General features: G+C 43.1%; 1 protein-coding gene across 6 annotated transcripts in view; it reads right to left on the reverse strand.

The window, feature by feature from the left end:
• Positions 1-9,751, reverse strand: part of LOC106022533 (zinc finger protein 568) — a 52,012-nt gene extending 42,261 nt beyond the window's left edge. For 2 of the 6 annotated variants that reach the window (XM_040734546.1, XM_040734543.1), the window contains exons 1-6: positions 8,844-9,225; positions 7,804-7,867; positions 5,253-5,508; positions 4,232-4,290; positions 774-900; positions 430-525 (exon numbers count right to left, since the gene is read on the reverse strand). In XM_040734546.1, the coding sequence (XP_040590480.1) occupies positions 430-525; positions 774-900; positions 4,232-4,290; positions 5,253-5,277 (307 nt within the window). In that variant the 5' untranslated portion in view covers positions 5,278-5,508; positions 7,804-7,867; positions 8,844-9,225. Of the gene's footprint in view, positions 1-429; positions 526-773; positions 901-1,309; positions 1,664-4,231; positions 4,291-5,252; positions 5,509-7,803; positions 7,868-8,843; positions 9,241-9,338 lie in introns of those variants that run through there. The other 4 variants (XM_040734545.1, XM_040734544.1, XM_040734547.1 and 1 more) reach the window with 4 other exon arrangements.
• Positions 9,752-10,532: the final 781 nt, after the last annotated feature.

Raw genomic sequence — 10,532 nt, forward strand, 5'->3', positions numbered from 1 at the left:
AGTCTTCTAAACCATGGGACTTACTATAAAACTGAAAGTGTGACTTACTTTAAAACATAAGCCTGAAGCTTCTCCAGGTGTAGTGAAGCCAATAACTAAAGGACACCCAAGTGTAAAATAAAGCTGATTTAAAATACCACACTCCACGAAATCTGAATGTGTAAGGAAATAAACTATGAACTTGAGGGAGGGTGTGAAGATCATATAAAGGTACAACAATCATAAAGGTAAGTTGTAAACACCAGATGTTGGGCATCCTGAAATCACATGGGGTTACTGCACCAAAAACTTAACAAAAAGACTACAACTCCAATAAGGCAGTCATTCCTAGAATAGGAATGTGTCTTGGGAAATGTGAAATGGAAGCGACCCCTCACTGAACAACTGTCACCTGCCTTTCTCACTCAGAGCAACTTCTCACTTACTCACCTGGAGAATGTCTCCAAAACATTTCCTCCTCCAGCACCCACGGCTCCTCTTCTTGTTCCAACTTGAAGATGACATCTGGCTTGGTGGCTTGGTAACCTGTCACAGGAAAGAACTTGCATGTTAATGCTAGAGACAATCATATAGATCTGGGACTGAGTCCTGGGGTCTTGAGGACTTACGAAGGAGGAGACTCGAGGAAGTTGCACAATGACATACTTTATTAATATCTACCTTCAAAGCTGGAGCACATGTCATCGTGAGGGAGGGTGAGGCCCATCCAGCAAACCAGTGTCCACACACTGCGGGAATGAGGAATTGTATGGCATCCAGAAAGCTCCCCTTACCTACTGTCACTAGGTTGCTATAGGTCTCTAGCATCACATCTCGGTACAAGTTCCTCTGGGCAGGCTTCATTTGCTGCCATTCCTCCTGGGTGAGGTCCACAGCCACATCCTTGAATGTCACTGTTTTCTGTAAAAGCACAATCCCAGTTAATCTGAAGTCATCAAAATTAGGGCCTGTGATCAAAATAAGTAGCATTCATTTAGCTAGTAAACCGGGTTGTCAAAGCTTGTTAAAGATTGTTTTTGAAGTCTTCATATTTACCAAATTTCACAGTACAAAGAAGGGGCTAATACATCATAGTGAAAATACGCTCTAAGAGTTTGGGAACCACTGAGTCAGCAAGCACTCATTCATCCTTGATTATTAGCTAACGGCAGTGGTCCCTGACTTTTTACTGTGACGGGCAAGAAAAAGATGACCATGAGTCATGAATAAAAGGCATTTCTTTGAAAAGATACACAAATGGCCAAAAAGCCATGTATGTGTTGACTATTGCCATTGAGTATATGGAAATCAAAATCACAACGGGACATACTTCATTGCAGCAGGACAGCTATACTCAAAAGAACAAAGGACAGGTGCCCATGAGGACAAAGAGAACCACACCCTCCATGAACTGCAAGGAATGTAGAACAAAGGACAGGTGCCCATGAGGACAAAGAGAACCACACCCTCCATGAACTGCAGGGAATGTAGAACAAATGACAGGTTCCGATGAGGACAAAGAGAACCACACCCTTCATGAACTCCAGGGAATGTAGAACAAATGACAGGTGCCCATGAGGACAAAGAGAACCACACTCTTCATGAACTGCAGGGGGAATGTAGAACGCCCCAAGTATTTTGAATAATAGAGGAATGATTCCTAAAAAGTTAAAAATAAATATGTGACTCAGGAATTCAATTCCTAGACACAAATATGAGAAAACTAAAAATATGTTCATGTAAAAACTTGTACTCCAAAATTCTTAGCAGGATTACGCATAACAGTCAAAGTGTGAATGGAGTCAAGTCTGGTGGCACCTGTCTACAATCCCAGCACTTATGAGGCTGGCAGGAGGAGTCCAATCTGGGCTACATAGTGAGACCTTATCTCTAAAACAAAGATGGAAATGATTCAAATGTCTACTAGATACCACGTGGAATATACACACGATGGAGTATTAGGAACTTTTATTGGGGATGAGGGTACATATGTGTGTGTGGTATATGTATATGTGTTCATATATGTATGGGCATACATATTATGTGCATGCGTATGGAGGCCGAAGGTGACATCTGGTGTCTCAATCGCTCTCCACTTTATTTAGGCAGGGTCTCTAGCTGAATGCAGAGCTCACTGATTTCAGATACTCTAGCTAGCCAACTTGCTCCTGGGATGCCTTGCCTCTGTTCCCATATGAGTGGTCACCATGCCTGCCTAGCTTCAGAATCTGAACATTAGTCCTTAGGTTTGCACGGCAACTGCTTTATCCACTGAGCTGTCTGTCTCCTAGACACATTTATATAGAACTTAAAAAAAATTTGAAGTACTAGGGACTATGAAGATGGTTCAGATAGCAAGCATGATAAACCTAGTTTGGATCCCCAGAACCCATGTATAAAGCCAGGTATAGCCTACACGAGTAATCTAAGAGTTGGGATGAAGGAATCCCTGGAGCTTGCTGGCCAGACAGACTAGTTGTTGAACTGGAGAGCTCCCGTGTTAGTGAGAGACCCTGCCTCAAAGGTGAAATGGGAGGAGGAGCATGAAGGTTTTATAAGACCCAGACTCATTAAGACACAAATAAAAAGAACAAATGAGAGGGAGAGGCCAACCGCAGACTGGGCACTTCTTTATTCAGGCCACACCAGGGTATGGGCACCAGAATCAAACTGAAGGTTTGAACCCTGAGTGTATCATACACTTGTTCCTGATTGTACAAGCTTCTTAACCCAGTCTTCACTGCCTTTATCTATATAAGTTAAAATACCATCTATGTCGCAGGCTTCTGATGGTTCCATTACTATCCCTATTTTAGATTATGGAACTGAGGCACAAAGAAGAGACGTCTCTTCCATTGTCGTGGACTTTTCAATCACAGGTCAAAATCTGAACTTGAGTCTGTTTAGGGCTACAGAAACACTATACCGACAGGAGAAAAATGTCTCCTGAGCATTTAAATCAGTGGTTCTCAACCTGTGAGCTGTGACCCTTTTGGGGTGTTGAACAGCCCTTTCACAGGGGTCACCTAAGACTATCAGAAAACACAGATTTTATATTATAATTCAGAATAGTAGCAGTTATGAAGTAGCAACAAATAAATTTATGGTGGGGGGGGTCATCACAACATGAGGAACTATATTAAAGGGTTGTAGCACTAGGAAGGTTGAAAACCCTCATCTAGCTCATACAGCAAAAAGAGTGTGTGTCTGCTTCATGATGATGAGAGCTGAAGAAAATGGCAGGCAAGAAAAACGTTCAAAATACAGTATGAGCAACTTCAAACAACAACAGAAAGTGTCTAGGTGGAAGTAAACAGATAATACTGTAAGACAAGAACCTGCACCGCGCCAGTGAGATGGCTCAGTGGGTAGAGGCACTTGCCACCATGCCTGAAGATCTAAGTTCAATCCCCAAGACCCATACGGTGAAAGGAGATGACTCCAACAAGTTGTCCTCTGACCTCCATCCACGCTTACACAATGGCATACATATTGCTGCCCTCCCCAAAGTAAGTAAAGTATAATAAAAGTTGTTTTCAAAAAAGGATTCTGACAGGTATGGTGGCACATGCGTTTGACCCTAGCAGCAGAGGCGGGTGGAGGAGTACTGCGAAGGCCAGTCTCCTGACAAGCTCCAGACAAGGCTACACAGTGAGACGCTATCTCAAAACCAACAAACACTGCATCTTCTAAGACCACTAAAAAAATGCTGGAAGGCTACAAACAACAGGACTGCAAGGATGCCATAGAATATCTATATAATTTAGTTAACTTGCTATCAAAAGCTTAAACTGAAAAACAAACAAAAAACATGAGTAGGATTGTTCCAAAGAAACATGCATGTTCCACATATCATTCTATATAAATTTTCTTTGGACAAGACTAACTTGTAAAATTTGAGGTTAAAATAACAAAAATCATAGAGCTGTTTTAGAATTTTACTTTTTTTTTTTTTTGCTTTCAGTGTCAACAAAAAAGCTTTTGCTTTCCTTAAATAGTTTTCTTCCACAGAAGCTACAAGTTATGGAATGGGTTGCATGTTTGCTTTGTCTCTCTAGGTAATATTTAACTTCTCTGCAGTACTTATTTATTCACCCATACTGCCTTTCCCCTGGCTTTTATTTTTTTAATCTGTATTTTTCTTCACTTATTTTCATTCATTTCACTTTTTCCCAGCTTAGTCCTAGATTATAGTAGCCCCAAACAGTTGCACTGCAAAACAATGCTGGGAAAAATTATGTTTAGAACGTACATAAAGTCTGGTCACGTCCTCTTCCTCCTGGCAAAGTGCAGAGTCCTTGGAACACCAAGCTGAGGAAAGAGAGGCCAAACAGATTTGCTCAGAGGTTCAGACACAGGGATGTGGAAAGCTTCATGAACAGATGTTCTAACATTCTTTAGAAACTTGATCCTCAGCACCATGAGAAATGTTAAGTACCACATCAATCTCCAGAGACTCCAAAATGTATGTGGGGAACTAAACTTACACAAGCAATCTGATGAAATTTTTGGGAGGTTAGATACATTGTTCAATAATCCTACTGGCTACATAGCATACAGTATTTCTTTAAGAGAAAAGTCCTGATGTAAATTATATAAAAATGTAAAAGTTTGATAAATCAAAAATTAGCAATATGTAGATGTTATTCAGAAAAATGGCAATGAATACCCAGATAAAAATGTTCAAGTAGTTGTTGCTAAGAATAGGGATAAGAAGGGATAAAACAGGAAATGCCTATTTCTAGTTTATAACACCATTTATTTTTTTATTTTTTGGTTTTTCAAGAAGGGTTTCTCTGAGTAGCATTGGAGGCTGTCCTGGAACTGGCTCTGTAGACCAGGCTGGTCTGGAACTCACAGAGACCCACCTGCCTCTGACTCCCGAGTGCTGGAATTAAAGGCTTTTAACACCACTTTTAAAGTATACTAAAATATGCTCTCTAAGAAAGGGTGAGCCGATAAGATGGCTCAGCAGGCGAATGTACCTGCCTCAAGCCTGACGGCCTGAGTTCCATCCCTAGGGAGAACCAATACCTGTGAGTTGTCCTCTGGCCTTCATATATGCCCTGTGGCACATGCATAGATACAGACACACAAAATTAAATACGAAAATAAAAAATCAGTCGAATTAGCAAAATAAAATATGTCTATCTTGAATAATGAGTAATACCACGTGAACTTCTACGATAAGAGCATCGTGTTTTCCAAGCTTCCACACTTGCCCTGAAAATACAGCTCTCCAAGGAACCCACTGTTCTTTTCTGCCATCTCACCTCTTCCCCGGGTCACCTGCTCCATGTCACACACTGCTGCTGCTATTTCAAGGCTGAGATGTCATTTGGGTCTTGCCGGCTCGGGAAGGACTGGTCAAGATGGTGTGCGGGTCAGAGTCCACTCCCACCCAGGGTTCTCAAGCTTCTGGTGCGGGGCTCAGGTCAGAAGGTCTCCTCCCATGGCAGACACCTGTCCCCAGGCTTCAGACTCACACCACAGATGTGTCTCAGTGTGGGGGAGGTAGGACCTGTAAACCTAGACAGGAGATCAAGTTTGCCTCACGCATTTTCACAGGCTCAGAGACAGCTCCCAGTGGTGAATATTTTCCAGTAGATTACTGATGTTTAAAACATTACGTTTTCAGACAACATGATACAAACCAAGCGACAACTAATACTGACCAAAACACTTATTTCCTTGTTTGCCACCCAAACTCCGCAGAGTCACTGGCTAGAGATACTAGATAAAACCCAGACTCAGTGCCTCAGGCTAAATGAACTACTCAACAGAGACACCAAGAGTCTAGAAATGAAGGGATGCTCAAACACCTTTGAGAACAAAAGTGTAGCCTCATGCAGAGACAGAGACAATGCTGAAGCAGACAACTTAGGGCTGGCAGGATGTATTACTGGGTAACAAGACTTACTGCTTGAGCCTGATGACCTGAATTCTATCACTGGAACCCATTAAAAAAGGGAGAACTGACTCTTCAAGTTGTCCTCTGACCTCCACATGCATGCTGTGACATGTGTGTGACAAGCATACGATAATACAGTCTTTTGAAAAATACTCAGTCATAAAAATCCCATGTTGGGCCGGGCGGTGGTGGCACACGCCTTTAATCCCAGCACTCGGGAGGCAGAGGCAGGCGGATCTCTGTGAGTTCGAGAGCAGCCTGGACTACCAAGCGAGTTCCAGGACAGCCTCCAAAGCCACAGAGAAACCCTGTCTCGAAAAACAAAAAACAAAAAAAAACAAACAAAAAAAAATCCCATGTTGGAGTAAAGGGAGTTGCATTAAAAATCCAGCCATTATCATTCTCTATCTGAACTGTCTTGGTCATTTAGGTAAAAGAATATTATAATTTAGAATTTCAAGGCTTTTTATTTGAAATAAAAATTATAACCTTGTCACATGGTACTAGATATAAACTAATGAAATAGTTATTAAAATATATAGTTTACAAGATATGAACCTTTACTAAGAGAAAAAAATAGAGGAAAAAGTGAATGCATCTTTGTTGGGTATGATAAAACTAATAAAGCAGAAAAGATTGTTTTAATAAATCTTGGTGTTATGTGTGAGATATTCGTAATATCCTTCACATGGTTACTTTTGTGTTTTTTAAATCAAGGTCTTTCTCTGTAACCCAGGCTGTCCTGTAAGTTACTAAGTAGTTCAAGCTGGCCTTGAACTTGTGTTCATACTGTCTCTGCCTCCTGAGTATCAGAATTAAAGATGTGTGCCATCATCAAGTTTACATGTTTACTTTTTATTCCGCAATTCTCAAATTCTAAAAAGTGGTATAATTTATATTATAGTATCTACCCACTGTTTTCTCAATGTAAACTTCATGAAAACAGAAATTTACTTCTAAATTTGTCAATGATAGGTGATCAAAAAGTAAAATATGCAGCCATTACAAATATGGCAGTCAAAAAACTAAAAAGAGAGTAACCAATAAAAAAAAAAGTAACCCCTCCTTCAATGTATAACACTCCAAGTGACCGAAAGCAAGGACTCAGAGCCTTTGTACCCTTACGTTTACAGCAGTGCCATCTGCAACAGCCATGTAGTAGATTAACTCATGAAGAGGTTAAAAATAGGTATTCATATTCAAAATATTACTTAGGCTTAGAAGAAAATTCTAACATTACTAATCCAGAAGAATGTTGAGGACTTTATGTTAAATCAGTTACAAAAAGACAACTATGGCACAGGTCTTTTGACATGAAATACTTGGCATTCTCAAATTTAGACACAGAAAAAAATAGTAGTCGCTAGAACTGGTAAGGATGAGGAAATGGAATTATTGCTTAAAGAATATCAAATTTTTATTTTCTAATATGAAAACAGTGCTGTAGGTGGGGAGTGATGATGAAAACATAACAGGTAAATCCTCTGTGTCAATGAATTATGTGAGTAAATATTAATATAATGAATTTTGCATTGTGTATTTACCACAGTTTTAAAAACATACATCGGCTGATCTGGGACATGCCCTCCCCCAGTTTTGAGACAGGTCTCTTGCACTGTATCATGGATCAGCCTCAGGCAGCCTTGAACATGCACGCTGGGATCACAGGCATGTACCACCACACTCGGCTTGAGAATTTTAGAATAGAAAGTGATGTGATGCCCTACCCAAGAATAACAGAAAAAGACGGCCACCTAGCTTGGTGTTCAAGTTTAAGCTTCGGTTTTGTTAAGTATACACACACAAGAACACAAGCCAAGCCAGTGAGGAAACTAAGGAAGGGGTAAGGTAAATGTAAGCAATAAAAACATTTTTTCCAGTAATTATGACAAATGAAACAGAATTAAACTCACCTAGTAACAGTCAAGCTGGACAGATGAGTTAACGGGCTCAGCTGATACTATTCTCATGAGAAACCTGAAACACAAAGACAAAGGGTTTGGAATACAAAATTCCCCCGACAAATGGGATTCAAAAAAGAGAAGGCAATATTATCAAACAAGAACACTTGCACTAAAAGGTAACCCCCAGAATTAAGACGGGTGTGTCTCGATGTGGCAAACAGTTATTTCGGTAACACTGTCTGTCCCCTCTTCAAACTGCTAAGTGGATTACCCACTCAACTTTTTTTTGGCTAACGTAATAGGAACACATTTGGAAGCGGAGTTTTTAGAGCCCTCGCATGATCCCGTAATCCACGGGGAAAAGAAAACGTCTTCAGAATCAGTTCTTTTGAACCGGAGCCCCAGAAAAGACAGACGAAGGGTGGATCTGGATTCACCCCACTGTCCTGAATCCAACCAAAGGCAGCCGGGTCAGTAAATGCTTGCTAAGGACCTGAACTGGAGAATGAATCCCTACTGACGTTTGTTGGAGCGCTTAAGGATGCTCTTTTTTTTTTTTTTTCTAAGCCATTATTAAACTAATTTCAGGGCTAGGAATGTGGCTCAGAGCTTTTGCTTGGCACGACTGAATCAGCGCTAAGTTTAACACCAACACCGCAAAAATAAATAAATAAAAAAGCCAAGCAAGCCGTTAGACAGTAATAACTTAGAAAAGTCATGAAAAGAAAAACTGAAAAGTTAGAGAACAAAGTGCTGGTAAGACCAAGGCGGAAGGGCCAATGAAGAAACAGAAATTCTTAAAAAAGAAAAAAGTATATATACATGTATGTATATATACATAATTCCTTTCTTAGTTACGCCAAACGCTACAAACCCGAGAGCCGAGACCCAGGACGCGGTACAGCCGCCCCCGCTACAGGACCCCCGCACTCACCACACCCTCACTCACCACACCCTCACACCACCACCCCACCCCCAAATCATCGGAGTCACGCTCACACGCACGCACGCACGCACACTCACACGCACACACGCACACTCGCCCTCACCAGGCTTTCGGTTGCAACTCCAGACACTCACGGGGAAGGTCGCCCGGCCGGAGCACCCCGCGCCCCCCGAGAGCCCGCGCCCAGTCGGCAGCCCACGGCCGGCGCGAACCGGATCACTCGGGCCGCTTCCTCGCTGCCCGCCGAGGGCTCCCCGCAGCGCCGCCAGCCAGACACCCCCGAAACGCAACCTCGGAGACGCTGCGTGCAGGAGACCCACAGGCGGGCGGGTCCATGGACTCGAGCGGCGGCGGCGGCGCGCGCCCGTTAGGTCCCAGAGCCCAGGTGCTCCCGGCAGGCCTCGCGGCCCGCCCAACTTCCGGCCAGCGCTCCTGAGCGACCGACCGAGAGCCGGCCGAGGGCGTCCCGGGTGGCTGAGCTCCTTAGCGCCCCCATGCGGTGGCGCTGGCTGCGAGGCTGCGCGGGACGGGAGCAGCTGCGGGAGCGGCCAGAGGCGGCGCGGGGGGGTGGGGTGGGGTCGGCAATGGGCGGCTGTACCTTTGTGAACTACATTTCCCAGAAAGCCTAGCGGCCGATCGTGCCTTTCGCAGGATCTGGCGGGACCGTTAGACGAGCCGGGCAAAGACAGCCTAGAAAGAAGAGCGTGGAGAACAGGGCAGGCTTGTGCGAGCTGGAGCCTTGGCACTGTGCGAGCAGGCGCCCTGAGGGCGTTTTTGTGGGTCGTCTGCAATACGTTCTAATAGGCTTTCCCGTGAGAGCGTGAACCGTCTGGTCACAGTGGAGTTGTGGCTTAAGCGACTGTGCCTGAATGTATGTGGCATCTTGCGAGTTTCCATGGGACTCCTGTCACTTGTCAGGTGGTGACTGCAGAACTCTGTCCACGAACTCTCTCTGAGGTGAGAGATCTGGGCAGGGTGCTCATTCTTCCCTGATCGCCATTCCCAATGCGCGATGGGTAATGGGGATGAGACTGGTAGTGACCTCTGGCCTGACCAAGAAAAACCAGGTGTGTCACAATTACTTGTTTTTCTACTCCCAGTTTTACCCTTTGCCAGGTGAGTTGCCCAGAGGAGGCAAAGAGTGCACGATGAACTACAAATAATAGCCAAGGTATGGTGGGCTTTCCTTTTTGACCGCCTTCTGTAAATACTTGCTTAGTGACCGTTTGTCATTTGAATATATATTCCCTATATTGTCTCTATTGGAGGAAAGAATAACTGCCGATTGTTATTCCTAATGTTCAACATACACCTAATGTTCACTTGTTCGAAAACTGCCTCTACTTCTGCTCGCTGAACATTCGCCTTTTTAAGTGTGAGAGTTATTAATTTAAATATTGTTTTAGAAATGTCAAAACCCAGAAATTACCAAGAAAAATTAAAACTGGCCAAGTAACTAATATTAATATTTTAATAAGCTTCATTATTGTGCCCGTTCCATTTTTAAAGCACACATATTTCTTTGCTTAAAAGAGCCAGAGTTTATGCCTTTCTTCAGATCATTTGTGTCAAGCTTTAAATGTTAAAGATCTGTCAGGGGGCTGTCACAATTGCTCAGAGGTTAACAACATTCGTTGCTCTGTTAGGGGGCTGACACAATTGCTCAGAGGTTAAGAACATTCGTTGCTCTGTCAGGGGGCTGTCACAATTGCTCAGAGGTTAACAACATTCATTGCTCTGTCAGGGGGCTGACACAATTGCTCAGAGGTTAACAACATTCGTTGCTCTGTCA

The sequence above is a fragment of the Mesocricetus auratus genome, unplaced genomic scaffold (genome assembly GCF_017639785.1).
Source record: "Mesocricetus auratus isolate SY011 unplaced genomic scaffold, BCM_Maur_2.0 Super-Scaffold_100038, whole genome shotgun sequence".
Taxonomy (NCBI): domain Eukaryota; kingdom Metazoa; phylum Chordata; class Mammalia; order Rodentia; family Cricetidae; genus Mesocricetus; species Mesocricetus auratus.